The 15,748-nt window shown below is 32.9% G+C and overlaps 5 protein-coding genes and 1 long non-coding RNA gene across 6 annotated transcripts in view; 1 reads left to right on the top strand and 5 right to left on the bottom strand.

Moving 5' to 3' along the window:
- The window catches only part of LOC105214973 (serine proteinase stubble), a 58,506-nt gene that overhangs the window by 5,447 nt on the left and 37,311 nt on the right, over positions 1-15,748 (top strand). The window lies entirely within an intron of this gene.
- On the bottom strand, positions 69-664 carry LOC105219700 (chymotrypsin inhibitor-like). Its single transcript, XM_011195996.3, has 2 exons — positions 504-664; positions 69-414 (listed from the first exon to the last, which is right to left on the bottom strand). The coding sequence occupies exons 1-2, from the start codon at positions 577-579 to the stop codon at positions 236-238; spliced, it is 255 nt and encodes an 84-aa protein (XP_011194298.1). The 5' UTR covers positions 580-664; the 3' UTR covers positions 69-235.
- LOC105220626 (uncharacterized) lies at positions 1,633-3,548 on the bottom strand. Its single transcript, XR_008471737.1, has 3 exons — positions 3,389-3,548; positions 1,941-3,286; positions 1,633-1,869 (listed from the first exon to the last, which is right to left on the bottom strand). It is a non-coding gene; the product is annotated as an uncharacterized LOC105220626 (long non-coding RNA).
- On the bottom strand, positions 7,017-7,640 carry LOC128922516 (chymotrypsin inhibitor-like). The gene is made up of 2 exons (XM_054233279.1): positions 7,481-7,640; positions 7,017-7,379 (listed from the first exon to the last, which is right to left on the bottom strand). The coding sequence occupies exons 1-2, from the start codon at positions 7,554-7,556 to the stop codon at positions 7,201-7,203; spliced, it is 255 nt and encodes an 84-aa protein (XP_054089254.1). The 5' UTR covers positions 7,557-7,640; the 3' UTR covers positions 7,017-7,200.
- Positions 9,231-9,750, bottom strand: LOC128922518 (chymotrypsin inhibitor-like). The gene is made up of 2 exons (XM_054233281.1): positions 9,594-9,750; positions 9,231-9,508 (listed from the first exon to the last, which is right to left on the bottom strand). The coding sequence occupies exons 1-2, from the start codon at positions 9,667-9,669 to the stop codon at positions 9,330-9,332; spliced, it is 255 nt and encodes an 84-aa protein (XP_054089256.1). The 5' UTR covers positions 9,670-9,750; the 3' UTR covers positions 9,231-9,329.
- On the bottom strand, positions 14,374-14,922 carry LOC128922517 (chymotrypsin inhibitor-like). The gene is made up of 2 exons (XM_054233280.1): positions 14,764-14,922; positions 14,374-14,672 (listed from the first exon to the last, which is right to left on the bottom strand). Exons 1-2 carry the CDS (start codon positions 14,837-14,839, stop codon positions 14,494-14,496), a joined length of 255 nt encoding a protein of 84 aa, XP_054089255.1. The 5' UTR covers positions 14,840-14,922; the 3' UTR covers positions 14,374-14,493.

Here is a 15,748-nt window from a genome sequence, read left to right as displayed (position 1 = left end):
GAATAAAATAAGTGTGATCATCCAAAATAGATAGTTCAATCAACCGCAACCGAATTCAAAACTAATAATTTTTTTTTTTATATTTTTTTATTGAAGTCCATCAATAAATTCATTTTTTTTATAAATCATAACACAAATAACACATTTCAGTAACCAATAACTGCAAACAAAAACAATTTACATAATTTTCCACGTCAATTATTTCCTTATGCACAAAGAAACTTGCTTAAGCCACTCAACAATCCCTTAGTAGAACACATCTTCCTTGGTTATTCAACACATAGCCACGCTTACATTGACAGCCGACAATGCACTGGAGGGTGCAAAAGTTTGGACCGTTCCGCTCATCGCATTTTGGTGGGCACGCGCTGCCGCAGCTTGTGAATTCCTCATTTTTACCACAGCTGCCAGAGCCTTTAAGATGAACAATTACAAAGCGTTAATCCACAGAACCGATTTTTTTATATTTTTAGAAAAATATTTTTTATTTAAACACAACTCACCTCCTTGTGGCTTCGCCGACACCGAAGCAGCAATGCACACAACGAGCAAAAACAACAAACAGAATTTTGAATTCATTTTTAGTAGCGATCTGTAATTGAGACTAGTTTACTGTACGAGCTGAGAAACACTATTATTTTAGTGACAGATTCCTCGCACTTTTATTTATACACAATATCAACGAAATGAGTTGCCGACAGATGATTCTAAAATACTATTTACTATTTAATGAGTGTACATATTGACTATTTGTACGCATACATTTATATACATAATATATTTACGCTCACATAGTATTTGCTCATATACTCACTATCACTAGGGTGGTAGCGTTATTGTTGGTTCATGAAGTGGTGTTTAATTTACAATGATTTCATTTCTCCAATTAATATATTTTAGGTTAGGTTAGGTTAGGTTAGGTTAGGTTAGGTTCTATTGTATTATATTACGAAATTGGAAACAAAGTACCGTAATCAACATTCATACTGTTATTTTTGGAAACACCTAATCAATTTTAGTAAAATTCTTTACTCGCTTCAAGTATGACAATAATATTCCAAGCAAAGAACCTTATAATAATACAAAAGACAAATAGTATGTATCTCTGCTCTTAAATGCTTCTCAGAAAGAGCGAGCGCTTCTTCAGTTCGACTGCACTCGAAGTTATGCCTTACTTACTTGTTTTTAATTAGATTTATTGATTATTTTTTATCTCTTTTTATTGATCAACCCACTCGTTAGAAAGAGGTAGTAATCGGTAATGTTTCATCAAACACTTGACACGATTAGTATTAGATTACTAGTTAAAAAACGTTAGCTATGAAATTAAGATGATTATATAAAGTAATAAATCTATAATATTCGAAGATTCAGATAAGACATTCTTCATACTTCAGGCTGGACACTTGGGAATTGTAAAATTTTTTGAAAACATATTTTTTTTAATTTTAGGTCATTTTTTGGAAAATATTTTCATTTCATTTTTAAAACAAGAAATGAACTTCACTAATTGGAAACATCTCAATAATTTACCTAACTTATGCATTCACACATTGCGGAAATATAAAAGTTCATGACAGCTGGGTGACAGCAGAAAATTAAGTGACTGATAATTTATGCAACAAAAAAATGTACATGCTTCAACTAATTTATTTGTTATCCACTAAATCATTATATAATTCATTCCATTTGTCACTCAACAATCCTTTCGGAGAACACACTTTCTCTCATTATTCAACAAATAACCACTTTTACATTTGCAGCCAGCAAAGCAGCGCCGTGAGCAGATAAAGTAGCCACCTTCGCATTTTGGTGGACAGGTGTTGACGCAGCTGGTGAATTCTTCATTTTCCCCACACTCCGTAGAGACTTTAAGAGGTTTAAAAATAAAGCATTACTAGACTTTTCGGGATTTTTATTTTAATTTACTCAGTACTCACCTCTCTGCGGCTTTGCCGACGCCAAACCAGCAATGCACAGAGCAAACAAAAATAGCAAACAAAAGATAGTATTTATTTTAGAAGCACATCTAAATTGATACTAGTTTAATGAACGCGCTGGGAAAACAATTGTTTTAGCAGTGGATGCAACGGACTTTTATTTATAGTTAATCAACTAAACTAATTACCCTCAGATGAGTTCCAGAGTTAGAAATATTTTAAGTATTGGTACATCCATATATTTGTATATCAGAAAATGTTCTCATATACTCATGATAGCTTACTAGTAGTATCTTTATAATAAACAATTTAATCACATTTTTCAAATCATAATTAAAACACATATATTTTCATAAGGCACTATATAGTTCTGTTAAAATCATAGCAAATCCGACAAAAATTCCACATGGCAATCCTCCCTAATGTATCCACTTTTACTCTCTATAAGTAGTGAGTTCTCATATTTGCAATACTCATTAACACACTGAGTACTATTTGACTGTTAATGATTCGCAGAAAGTATTCGCAAAAAATAAAAAACAATATTGTTGTTTAAATAATTTTCACACCCAATCACTAGATCTCTTGAAGGGCTCGTGTGATTTACAAAACAAACTGGAAATTGTAAATCACATATGTTATTTAAATGTAAACATATTTAGTCTCGATCACTGTATTACCACCATAATTGTGGTTCGAAAATTTTATATTTACTAATTGAATTAGAATGTGCTTAAAAATCTGAGCATTGCGTTCAAGTAACCATAACCAATAAACACACACAAAAATTTTTTCGTATAAAAGAGACCAAACACTATTCACTCCAGTAAATTGAAGGCAAGGCGAATTATTGAACCGATTTTATACAAGTTTGGCGACAGGACACATCAATATCAAAATCAGAAGATGCACATGTAATCGCATTCACATAGTTTACAAATTAACCGATATTTTTTGAAAAAATCGCCACTTTAATATTTTATGAGATTATATTTCTACAAAACATGGATATACATGTAGTATAGGATCACTGAAGAGAAATTACAATTAAGTTTTTTATTTATTTTTTTTTTTTATTTTTTTAACACTAACAACATTTACATAACTGGAAATCGAAAACTGCAATATTGACAAAAACCGAAGCTTTTTTTATAATATTGGGCCCATTCAACAGTCTTGTATTGGGACACATATTCCTTTCTTATTCCGCAAATAGCCAGGCTGACATTGACAGCGGGCAACGCATACCTGGAGGCAATTGATTCTGATATTTCTCGTAGCGCATGTTGGCGTACAACCGCTGCCGCAGCTTTTGAACACCTCATTTTTCCCACAGCTGCCAAAGCCTTTAAGATGTAAAAAAACATAAAGCGTTATTAGAGCTCCACAAAGTCGATTAATCAACTCTATTTATTTATTCTTTTACTTTTATTTTACTCAAAACTCACCTAATTGAGGCTTTGCCGAACCAAAACCAGCAATGCACACAACAAGCAAAAACAACAAACACAATTTAGTATTCATTTTTGAAGCGCAATTGAATTAAGACTAGTTTACTGCACGAGCTGAGAAACACTATTGTTTTTGCGACTGATTTCTTAGACTTATATTTATACAAAATCAACTAGTGAGTTACCGACAAATAATTTGTAATTAAAATATTCATTATTTCATGTGTTCGCATATTGGTTAAATACGTATTTGCACGATCTTCAAATAAAAAATATACTTTCGAGAACTTTTATAATAACAAAAAAACTTATTATTGTGCAATTCTAAGTTGTTCAAAAACGAGATTTGTTTTATCACTTCATATAGACATCCCTCAATATCGCATATAAGGTCTTATCGAGCGAATTGTGTGAGAGATTAAAACTCGCCGTCAATGAATTGATTTCACCTTATTAGTGTAGCTTTAGACCTGGCATATCCACCATGGACAACATACGCCAAATCTTGGAATAGACCTGAAAGAAAGCCATTGAAAACAGCACACAGAATTTAGTACACATTTCGTAAGCAACCTTGAGACTGATTGTCTCAAGAAATTGAGAAACACTATTGTTTTTGCGAGAGATCCTATGCTTATTTATATAGAATAAACTAAAGATGTGACCGACAAATAATTATATGTAAAATATTTACTATTTAATGGGTTCGCAAATTGACTAAAGACATAAATATATATTATATATACCCCGTATAATAGAAAGAAAAAGGACTAAGAAAGTAAACGATGAAGATGATTCCCTATACCTAATAGTTCTTTTCATTTTCAATAATGATAAACTCTGTATATGTAGGAGAACAAAGAAGAGGTATAACTAATAAAAATCTACAATCGTGAAATGCAGTAGTCCTTATCAGCGTGTTGGAGAAATGAGTGATTTTATATTCTAGGCACGACTTTACCTGGCTACATTATAAAATATATAGAGACTTTTTGTAACTATTACCGACAATTCATAAACGTCAATAATAAAAAAAATTTCATTTCGAAAAAAGCTTTGCAGTGCTTACAGTATACGCTGAAGTATAATGTGAAGCCCTATATAATTTCGGTGTTGTACCATAGCTGGGGTAAGGACGTTAAGAAGAAAATTAAGTGAAGTCAGATTTCGTCATGCAAAGGTTTTCATTTTTCCTAAAATTAATTGGGATTACACCACAAACATATCAGTTGAACTTCCCTAATTCGAATCGACATAATCCACTAAATCCACTTCGAGTTAGAGCGACTTTCGAGTTACGGAAGATAAATTGTATGGAATTGGACTTCTATTGCCAATTTAAGAATTCGAGTTATGGAGGTTCGAGTAAGGCAGAACATTTACTTTGACGTTCAGAATAAACTGTTTCTTTTGCATTTAGAGTACAAAAAATTTAACCCTTTAATACAAAATTTTATGAATTTCTTTATAAGCCCTAGATATACTATTGAAAAGAAAATGCATTAACTGCTTTTATATGTAGCTAATGTATATATCTATTTTTTGTTTTCAATACTCATAACATAACGATTTGCATAATTTCCGATTTTATTCACATGCTTATTTACACAAACGCGAAGCCTTTATGTAATTTTTCCTTTCAACAATCCTCACGTAGGACACATCTTCCTTCATTATTCCGCAAATAGGCATGAATACAAAGACATTCGACACCGCATACCTGGGAGTAAACGACATGAATATTATTCGTATTGCACCTTGGTGGACAAGCGGTGTCGCATGTTCTGAACACCTCATTTTCCCCACAGCTGCCAGAGCCTTTAAGATGTACAAACACAAAGCGTTAGTAAAGCTCCACAAAGTCGATTAATTCTATTTATTTATTCTTTTACTTTTATTTACTCAAAACTCACCTTGTCGACACTTGACTTGAGTAAAAAGAAACTTGGAACACGTTTTCCTTGGTACCCTGAAGATGTTGCTTTCGAAGATGGGCAAAATAGGATCATTGCCACGCCCACAAAATGGCGAAAACCAAAAACTTATTAAGTATCATAACTAAGCCATAATTAAAGTTATAAAAGTAAAATTTGGGATAAAGGATCGCACTAGTAGCGGCATTTTTAGATGTCACTTTTTTGGGGAAGTAGGCGTGGCATCGCCCTAAATCGTCACCCGTCAAAACGTTAGAAACACTAAATTTCACAGAAATAATAGCAGAAGGAAGCTGCACTCAGATTTGTTTACAAAATGAAAAATGGGCTTGGCATCGCTTACCTATGGCAAAAACCATATCTCAGGAACTACTCCACAGATTTCAATGAAATTCGGTATACAATATCTTGACATCCGTGTTATCGGATAAAAAATGTTCGAAATCGGTTCACAACCACGACTACTTTCCTTATAACTCAATTTTGAATGCCATCTCATTTCTTCACTTTATAATATATACATAAGGACCAAATAAAAATAGCGGAATAAAACTTTACACAAATAGTGTATATCATCTCTGGCTTCACTTGTGAAAAAATTGTCGAAAACGGACTTAAACTGTTCAAGGCCCCAGATATCGATCATGCTGAACTCAGCGCCTAAGGGTAAACTTTAACCGAAAATATGGGTAAATCTCTCAGATAATTGAATGTAATTCAGAGGAAATTGTTTTCTTCTAATAGTGTGTCTCTGTTTCAAAAATTATTACAATCGGGTCATAACATCTCCTAGCGCCCATATATCTAATTGTAGGTTTTTCAAAAATACGGTGGGCTTTATTCCGCATATATGTATTGGTTAATATGTGAGATATCTTTGCAAAATTAAGTGAGTGTATAGTCTTGGATATAGTGTACATTGCTGGTGAAAATGAATGAAATTGGTTCAGGAATTACCTCAGCCCTCATATCTATATATGACGATTTTCGTTATTCTGTTAAACATTTTGCCGAATTTATGGGTAAATTTGTGTGTTATCTTAATAAAATTCTTCAATAAATTGCGAGAGTATAAAATGTTCGGTTGCAACCGAACTTAGCCTTTACTTACTTGTTACTAATTGAATTTGAATGTGCTTAATCTGAGCATTGCGTTCAAGTAACCATTAACACACACAACAATTGTTTCGTAAAAAAAGCTTTTAAAAGTTATTATTAAATATTAAATCCCTCGTGGTTAGATATGATGGTTTATGAGGACAAGACGAAATATCTCCTGCCATCAAATAAAAAGTCAGCGCATTCGCGAATTGGCACTCACTTCACTATTGACAATCATAGTTTTGAAATCCATCGCAGAATCACACCTGCCACCTGGTATTACTTGGGACAGGGCTGGCAACTGAAAAATAAAGTCCACACTCGACAAACCAAAAGCAAACTCTACAAGCCGCTCATTTATCCTACATAGAATGAAGGTAATATATACTTTTTACGGTACAGATGAAATTTTAAACAGAGACCAAACACTATACATTCCAGTAAATTGAAGGCAAGACGAATTATTGAACCGATTTTATACACGGTTGGCGACAGGACACTTCAATTTCAAAATCAGAAGATGCACATGTAATCGCATTCACATAGTTTACAAATTAACCGAAATTTTTTGAAAAAAAATCGCCACTTTAATATTTTATGAGATTATATTTCTACAAAACATGGATATATCATGATCATTTAAGAGAAATTACAAATAAGTTTTTTATTTCTTTTTTTTTTTACTTTTTTAACCCTCACAACATTTGCACAACTGGTAATCGAAAACTGCTATATTGACAAGAAAGCGAAGCTTTTTTATAATATTAGGCCCATTCAACAGTCTTTTGGTAGGACACATGTTCCTTTCTTATTCCGCAAATAGCCAGGCTGACATTGACAGCGGGCAACGCATACATGGATGCAATAGATTTGGTCATTCCTCGTAGCGCACGTTGGCTCACAACGGCTGCCGCAGCTTTTGAACACCTCATTTTTCCCACAGCTGCCAAAGCCTTTAAGATGTAAAAAAACAGAAAGCGTTATTAGAGCTCCACAAAGTCGATTAATCAACTCTATTTATTTATTCTTTTACTCTTATTTACTCAAAACTCACCTGATTGAGGCTTTGCCGAACCAAAACCAGCAATGCATACAACCAGCAAAAACAACAAACACAATTTAGTACTCATTTTTGAAGCGCAACTGAATTAAGACTAGTTTACTGCACGAGCTGAGAAACACTATTATTACAGTGACAGATATCTTGGACTTATATTTATACAAAATTAGCTAACCGAGTTACCGACAAATAACTATAATTAAAATATTGATTATTTCATGGGCTCGCATATTGGCTAAATACGTATTTGCACGATCTTCAAATAAAAAATATACTTTCGAGAACTTTTTTATTAACTAGAAAAACTTATTATTGTGCAATTCTAAGTTGTTCAAATAGTTCATAGACATCCCTCAATATTGCATATATGGTCTTATCGAGCGAATTGTGTGAGAGATTAAAAGTCGCCGTCAATGAATTGATTTCACCTTATTAGTGTAGCTTTAGACCTAGCATATCCATATAATATTTAGTACTCATTTCGTAAGCAAACTTGAGACTGATTGTCTGAAGAAAATGAGAAACACTATTGTTTTTACGAGAGATCCCATGCTTATATATACAGAATCAACTAAACGATTTACCGACAAATAATTATATTTAAAATATTTACAACTCATTTAGGGTTCGTAAATTGACTAAATACATAAATATAATATACATAGCACGGATTTGCACTTTTTTGTTCACTGACCACCGAAACATAAAATATAATTTCGACAAATTTCATAAGTATTATAAAAATTAATTAATTTTCCAAAACAAACGGGGGTTAATATGTTCTCCATATTCCTTACTTCTCCTCAGCGTATTAGAAAATTAGAAGTGACGTTGTTCTAGAGAAAAATTGTGGTCACGACCATGAACGAGAGCCAGACATATTTTGGCTTCGTTTTACCCCGTATAATTGAAGGAAATGGGCTAAGAAAGTAAAGTAAAATGAAGATGAACCCCTGTACTTAGTAGTTCTTTTCCAAAACAAACAGAGGCAAATAAATAAACTTGACTGATTACACTAATGATAAACTCTCTATATGTAGGAGAACAAAGAAGAGGTATAACTAATCAAAACCTACTTTCGTGAAATGTAGTAGTCCTTATCAGCGTGGTGGAGAAATGGGTGTTTTTATAGTCTAAGCACGACATTACCTGGCTACATTATAAAATATTATACAGAATTTTTGTAGTTATTACTGACAATTTATAAAACGTGAATAAGTAGAGAAATCTTCCACTTTGAGTATGCTTCAATAAAAAAACAATAAAATCCTTTCGAAAAAAGATTTGAAGAGCTTACAGTATACGCTCAAGTATAATGTGAAGTCCTATATAATTTCGGTGTGGTACCATAACTAGAGGTAAGTACGTTAAAAAGAGCAAATTAAGTGAAGTCAGATTTCGCCATGCACATGTTTTCATATTTCCTAAAATTAATTGGGATTAGAGCGACTTTCGAGTTACGGAAGATAAATTTCATGGAATTGGACTTCTATTGCCAATTTAAGAATTCGAGTTATGAAGAACTTCGAGTTATGGACGTTCGAGTAAGGAACATTTACTTTGACCTTCAGAATAAACTGTTTGTTTTGCATTTGGAGTACCAAAAATTTAACTCTTTAATACAAAATTTTATGAATTTCTTTCTTTATAAGCCCTAGATATATTATTGAAAAGAAAATGCATTTAACTGCTTTTATAAGTTGCTAGTGTAAATATCAATTTTTTGTTTTCAATACTCATAACATAACGATTTGCATAATTTTCGATTTTATTCACATGCTTATTTACACAAACGCGAAGCCAAAAAAAAATATAAAATTACATAGAGTAATTTTTGTGCCTTTCAACAATCCTCACGTAGGACACATCTTCCTTCATTATTCCGCAAATAGCCATGAATACACTGACATTCGACAACGCATACCGTGGGGCAAACGACATGAATATTATTCGCATTGCACCTTGGTGGACAAGCGGTGCCGCATGTTCTGAACACCTCATTTTCCCCACAGCTGCCAGAGCCTTTAAGATGTACAAACACAAAGCGTTAGTAGAGCTCCACAAAGTTGACATTTAGACTTTCTGTTTGTATTTATTCAAAACTTACCTTGTTGTGGCTTTGTCGACACAAAACCAGCAATGCACACCACAAGCAAAAACAACAAACAGGATTTAGTATTCATTTGTAGAAACGATCTGGATTGAGACTTGTTGCCTGACGAAATTAGAAACACTATTGCTTTAGCATCAGATTCCTTGTACTTATACTCGTATTTATACAGAATCAACTAAACGAGTTACCGACAAAGAATTCTAATTAAAATATTTACTATTTAATGGGTTCGCAAATTGACTAAATACATAAAAATACCATTTTATTAACGTATCTGCACTCATTACACGAGTCGACAGTAATTACAATTTTTGACGCTAAAAAAGCTCGAGAAATATTTTCTTTTTATGAAAGGGTGATCAACTGTTCAGGACAAAACTTTCTTGCGGAGGTGAAAATGTGGAAACTGCTAACTTCAGGCAAGCATTTTCGGACTTCGGCTCTCGAAGCTTTAGAAGCAGTGAACAAAACGTCTTTTGGGAATGTTTAGATTTTACGCATATTGGCGTTATTGCCCCTTTCAATAGCATCACCGGAAAGAAGTTTTTCAAGTTTAAAGAGAATTAAAACCTATTTACGAAATACGTCAGGTCAAGATAGGCTTAATGGTCTAACATCAATGAATATTCATAAAGATATTTATCTGTCAGTTAATGAAATACTAGAAGAATTCTTTCAAAAACCAAGGAAAATATAACATGGAATGTGAGATCCCGTGTAATCCTCAATTAATCACTAAGCTTCAGCGATACTGCTTGTACAAATGTAGAGAAAGTTCGAATTATATGAATAACAACAAAAATCTTGTAACTTATTATAATTGCTTATAATTTGATGTGATTTTTTTGATCAAGAACCTCATTCCAAACCCATATCAACAAACACATATTTTTCTCTGAGTTTAGGGGGGTGTTTTAACACCAAAAACCCTCCCCGTGGAACCGCCACTGACTATATTGCTCCAATTTTAACTATATCAGCTTATTATAATTGAAGTTATTCTTTAGAAAAATTCGGCTTGAATGAGAGCTTGATTCATTTTACAAATCCTTCTTTTGTCTTCGTTTCATGCAAAGCTATGTCATTCGATGAAGGCATGTTCATTAGATAAGGGTAGTAATTGGTAAGATTTCGCCAGATGATTTGGAACAATTATTGTTCGATTGACTAGTAAATATGTTTTGGAAGCTCTGAAATTAAGATCCAGAATTTAGTTGATGCTTGCAGACTCAAAAAAAGAGAAATCCAAAATAAGTGTTTTAATTATTATAATGACATTGCAAATGAGCCACGACCATAAAAAGTCGTTAAACGTAAAACTATAAGGTACTATACTAAGCTAGAAATAAAGCTTAAATTATGAGGTAAGTCAATTTTGTACGGAGAGGCGAAGTAGATTTATGAGTTTAAAGTTTTTTCAAACTTCTCCGAAACGACTGGACCGATTGTTAAGAAAGTATGTGTGAATATCGGTTTGGTTAGAGAATCGGCCACAAGTTACTTTTCATACCCGTTTTTCATAAAGTTTTTTGTTATTATTTTTGCAATATTCAGCATTGAAAAATATATACAAGTCCAACTGTTCTCCCTTATATGATCAACTTCTTTTCTAATTCCGATTTTGATATTATTCTGCTCCATCCATACATGCGCAATATGGCAATCGAACACAATGATTCCTGTATAGTTATATCAATCCAACAGTTATCCCCGTCAGGTGTCTCCCGTCGTGACCCTCAAATGTTGTTTTGTTATAGACAATATTTCTAGGAAATATCCTTTAAGAAATATACCATTTTCGTAATATTTAACACTATAAGTAGGTGGGGATGTAATTTATTTAAAAAATATAAACTTTGTAGACAATTAAAATACACTGAAATCTATATATGTATACATAGGAAATACTTATTCATATTCCTACATATTCACACGAATCGAATTGTCAAATTGTGATAAAGATTCATGTGATGCCGTTAGATGTTGTAATAACTTTTTGGTAAAAATGTTCATATAAAGGGTGCAGATTGTAAAAGATAATTCAAAGAGTTTGAAATAAACGAACTAAATATAAATAAATATATTTCTACAATCCCTCGGTAGAACACATCTTCGTCTCCTGTTCAATAAATAGCCAGGCTTACATTGACAGCCGACAACACACACCTGTATGCAAAAGAATATTTCAGTTCTCAAATGGCACCATGATGGGCAGGCGGTGCCGCATGTTGTGAATTTCTCATTTTCCCCACAGCTGTCGGGGTCTTTAAGGTGTACAAAGCCAAGTTGTTATCAGGACACTACAATATCGATGTTTAGACTTTCAGTATTTGTTCAAAACTCACCTGCCTGTGGCTTTGCGGCCACAAAACTAGCAATGCACATCACAAGCAGAAATTTGTATTCAGAATTTAGTATTCATTTCGTAAGCAATCGGAATTGAGACTAGTTGTCTGAAGAAGTTGAGAAACATTGTTATTTTAGCGAAAGATTCCTTATACTTATAGTATTTATATAAGTTCTCGAAAATATATTCCACGTTTCGGTCGAGATAAAATACTAATTTCTGTCGGCCTGGGACATAAGTGTAAATACGCTCATAAAAACGTAGATTTATGTAATTAGTCAATTTGCGAACCCATTAAATAGTAAATATTTTATAACCCTCTGTCAGTTTATCGTTTAGTTAATTCGGTATAAATATAAGTCCAAGAAATCTATCGCTAAAACAATAGTGTTTCTGAACTTCTTCAGACAACTAGTTTCATTACAGATCGCTTCTAAAAATGAATACTAAATCCTGTTTGTTGTGTTTGCTTGCTGTCTGCATTACAGGCTTTGTGTCGGCAAAGCCACAAAATGGTGAGTTCTGAGCAAACACAAATAGAAATTCTAAATGTCGAATCTGCGTAGACCTAATAACGCTATGTATGTGTACAATTTTAAAGGCTTTGGCAGCTGTGGGGAAAATAGGGTTACGCACAATGCGCCGACTGCCCAATATTGTGCGATTTGAGGAATCCAATCGCTTGCGCCACCGTATGCACTTCGGGCTGTCAATGTATTCCTGGCTATTTGTTAAATAATGAAGGAAGATGTGTCCCACCCGAGGAATGTTGAATGACTCCAAAGTTATAGAAAGGCTACGCGTTTGTGTGAATAAACAAGTAAATGAAATCGAAAGTTATTATGTTATGAGTAGAAAAAATAACAAATAAAAAACGAATAAGCAACGTATTAAAGCAGTTGAATACATTTTGTTCACGAGAATCACCTTCAATCTATGATTAGAATGTAATTAATAAATTAATATATTTAAGGGTAAAATTTTTATACTTTAAATACAAAACTAACAGTTTTTAAATTTTAGAAAGAAATTGATAAGAATTGATTGATTGACTTCAGTGATATAATATAAAGATTTCATTAATTTTCTCTTTTTTAACGTCCTTACTCTCAGCTAAAATATTTGATCGAAATTATATATAGCTTCGTAACCTGTTAATATTACGAAGCATTTCCCGGAAGGAATTATTAATTTTTTTCTATCCAAAATTTCGATGTTCTTCTTAATGTGATGATAAAAAGAGAGTTGGTCTCTACTCATTCGCATTTTATAATTTGTCATAGCCAAATAATTATCAATTCTAATTTCTCTCGTTATTCAATAAATAACCGCTTTTACATTGACAGCCAGCAAAGCAGCGCCTTGAGCAGATAAAGTAGCCACCTTCGCATTTTGGTGGACAGTGTCGTGATTACTGATTATTTAGAATAATTTTAAGTATTGGTACATCCATATATTTGTGTATCAGAGAATGTTCTCTTAATCTCATAGTAGTCTACTAGTAGCATGTTTATAATATTCAATTCAATCACATTTTTCAAATCTTGATTGAAAGATGACAAACCTCCCTAATGTATTCACTTTTACTCTCCCTAAGTAGTGAATTCTCATATTTACAATACTCATTAAAACACTGAGTACTATTTGACTGTTAATAATTCGCACAAAGTATTCGCAACAAAAACAAAACAACAAAATTTTTGTATTAACAATTAAACAATTCACAATAATTTTCACAACCATTCATGAGATCTTTTGAAGAGTTCGTGTGATTTACAAAACGAACTGGAAATTGTAAATCACATATGTTACTTAAATGTAAACCTAAACATACAGTCTCGATCATTGTATATGGTCTTTTTTAGACATGTGGGTTTCAAGAAGATGTGAAATGCATATAATTTAATGTAGTTGCCAAGAATGATTTCGGGCAAATGACCGGAAACGTTGTACCGGAGTCTGTTCATTATGAAATGACAAACCAAACAGAGTATAAATCAAGTTACGGCTATCAAAAATACCAAGTATTTTCTCAGTGAAGAAAAGACCTCCAAAATAAAACACTCGTTATTATCCCCTAATTGCACTTCGAAAATTGTACAATTTCTGGTGAACATGTGTTTAATTAAACTCAGCACTTCGTTCAATTAACATATAAATACACAATTTTTCCATAAGAAAGAAGTTTAAAAATGATTGTTAAAGCAGTCGAAAGTGTTCGATTATGCAGGAAATATACTTTCTGTGGTAAAGATAATATTTGATACAGGGATCGAACACTATATACAACAACAAATTCTTTCATAGCATATAAATTGACTGATATTTTTGGTATAAAGGTACTCATTTCATGATTTGTACAAAACCGGGATATATTCGTAGAATAACGCTGATTAATATTAAGAAAATGCTTTCATACATTGCTCATTTTTTTTTATTTTTTTTGTTTTACTTTTGTAACACTCTTAATATAACAATTCACATAACTTGAAATCGAAAACTGCCGTATTGACGTAAAGCGAAGGCTTTTTATAATTTGTGGGCCATTCAACAATCCTCACTTGGAATACATTTTCCTTCACCATTCCGCAAATAGCCATCAATACATTGACAGCCAACAACGCATACATCTGCGCAAACGATTTCGGCATCTCTCAAATCGCACGTTTGTGGACAAGCGGTGCCGCAACTTGTGAATACCTCATTCTCTTCACAGCTGGAAAAGCCTTTTAGATGTAAAAAAAAACACAAAACGTTATTATGGTTCCACAGCATCGACTAAAGTAAATATTTTATTGCTTTTTAATCTAAACTCACCTCCCTGTGGCTTTGCCGACGCCAAACCAGCAATGCACACAACGAGCAAAATTAACAAACTGAATTTGGAATTCATTTTTAGAAGCGATCTGAATTGAGACTAGCTTACTGAGCTGAGAAACTCAACTGTTTAAGCGACAGATTTCTTGGCCTTATATTTATACAGAATCAACTAACCGAGTTATATATTTATACGTATATATAAATATATATATTTTTTTAATGGGCGTATTTCCACGTACTACTAGAGCCGATAAAAATTATTAATTAAGTGATTTAATGTGCCTGTTCCATCCTATTGTCGGCATTCAACACAATGGCCGAGGCATGATCTACAAAAACAAATACCTTATTTTTTGCTCGTTCCATGCGCACATGAAGGAGGTAATAGCTATGCATACAGACATCCCTTCCAATTACCGTTAGAGAAGCCTCCTTAATATCGGATATAATGTCACACCGAGCGAATTGTGTGAGAGATTAAATCCCACCGTCAATGAATTAATTGCTCCTTATCAGTGTGGCTTTAGACCGTGGGCAATATGCGCTAAATTTTGAAAGAGACCCGAGAGAAAGCCTTCGATAGCACGAAAAAATACAGAAAGTTTTTATAACTGAAATTGGATGCATAATAGAGAATAGAATTGGGATGGATCGCTCTGAGTCGTTTAGTACTAAAGAAGTTTCAGACAATGGAAATCCTTATTGGTGAAATTTTGTACTGTATTGCTGTATACAAAGCTCAATATTTTACAGAAGTGGTACATTTCTGTGGTATGTTGATGATCTTGATATTATTTGCCTGAACATGTTAAAAGTCTTAGACAGTTAATATCAATTTTGGTGTAACTTTTTTAGCATGCTTGAATGAACATCAATTAGGATTATTTGTTAGTTTTGTAACTAGAAGATCACAAATTAAGTCTTTACACATAATTTATGAATATATTTCCTTAAAATGGTATAGAATGAAAAGAAATTGCCT

The sequence above is a fragment of the Zeugodacus cucurbitae genome, chromosome 6, assembly GCF_028554725.1.
Source record: "Zeugodacus cucurbitae isolate PBARC_wt_2022May chromosome 6, idZeuCucr1.2, whole genome shotgun sequence".
Taxonomy (NCBI): domain Eukaryota; kingdom Metazoa; phylum Arthropoda; class Insecta; order Diptera; family Tephritidae; genus Zeugodacus; species Zeugodacus cucurbitae.
Note: the sequence above shows the minus strand (reverse complement) of the source record. Positions and strands in the feature narration are given on the sequence as shown.

Bases quoted from the DNA above. Each gene is read 5' to 3' on its own strand.
- LOC105219700 (XM_011195996.3), bottom strand. From the start codon at position 579: ATGAATTCAAAATTCTGTTTGTTGTTTTTGCTCGTTGTGTGCATTGCT. The intron at 415-503 runs GTGAGTTGTGTT...TTCATCTTAAAG, and splicing joins GTCGGCGAAGCCACAAGGAG to GCTCTGGCAGCTGTGGTAAA.
- LOC128922516 (XM_054233279.1), bottom strand. From the start codon at position 7,556: ATGAGTACTAAATTGTGTTTGTTGTTTTTGCTGGTTGTATGCATTGCT. The intron at 7,380-7,480 runs GTGAGTTTTGAG...TACATCTTAAAG, and splicing joins TTCGGCAAAGCCTCAATCAG to GCTTTGGCAGCTGTGGGAAA.
- LOC128922518 (XM_054233281.1), bottom strand. From the start codon at position 9,669: ATGAATACTAAATCCTGTTTGTTGTTTTTGCTTGTGGTGTGCATTGCT. The intron at 9,509-9,593 runs GTAAGTTTTGAA...TACATCTTAAAG, and splicing joins GTCGACAAAGCCACAACAAG to GCTCTGGCAGCTGTGGGGAA.
- LOC128922517 (XM_054233280.1), bottom strand. From the start codon at position 14,839: ATGAATTCCAAATTCAGTTTGTTAATTTTGCTCGTTGTGTGCATTGCT. The intron at 14,673-14,763 runs GTGAGTTTAGAT...TACATCTAAAAG, and splicing joins GTCGGCAAAGCCACAGGGAG to GCTTTTCCAGCTGTGAAGAG.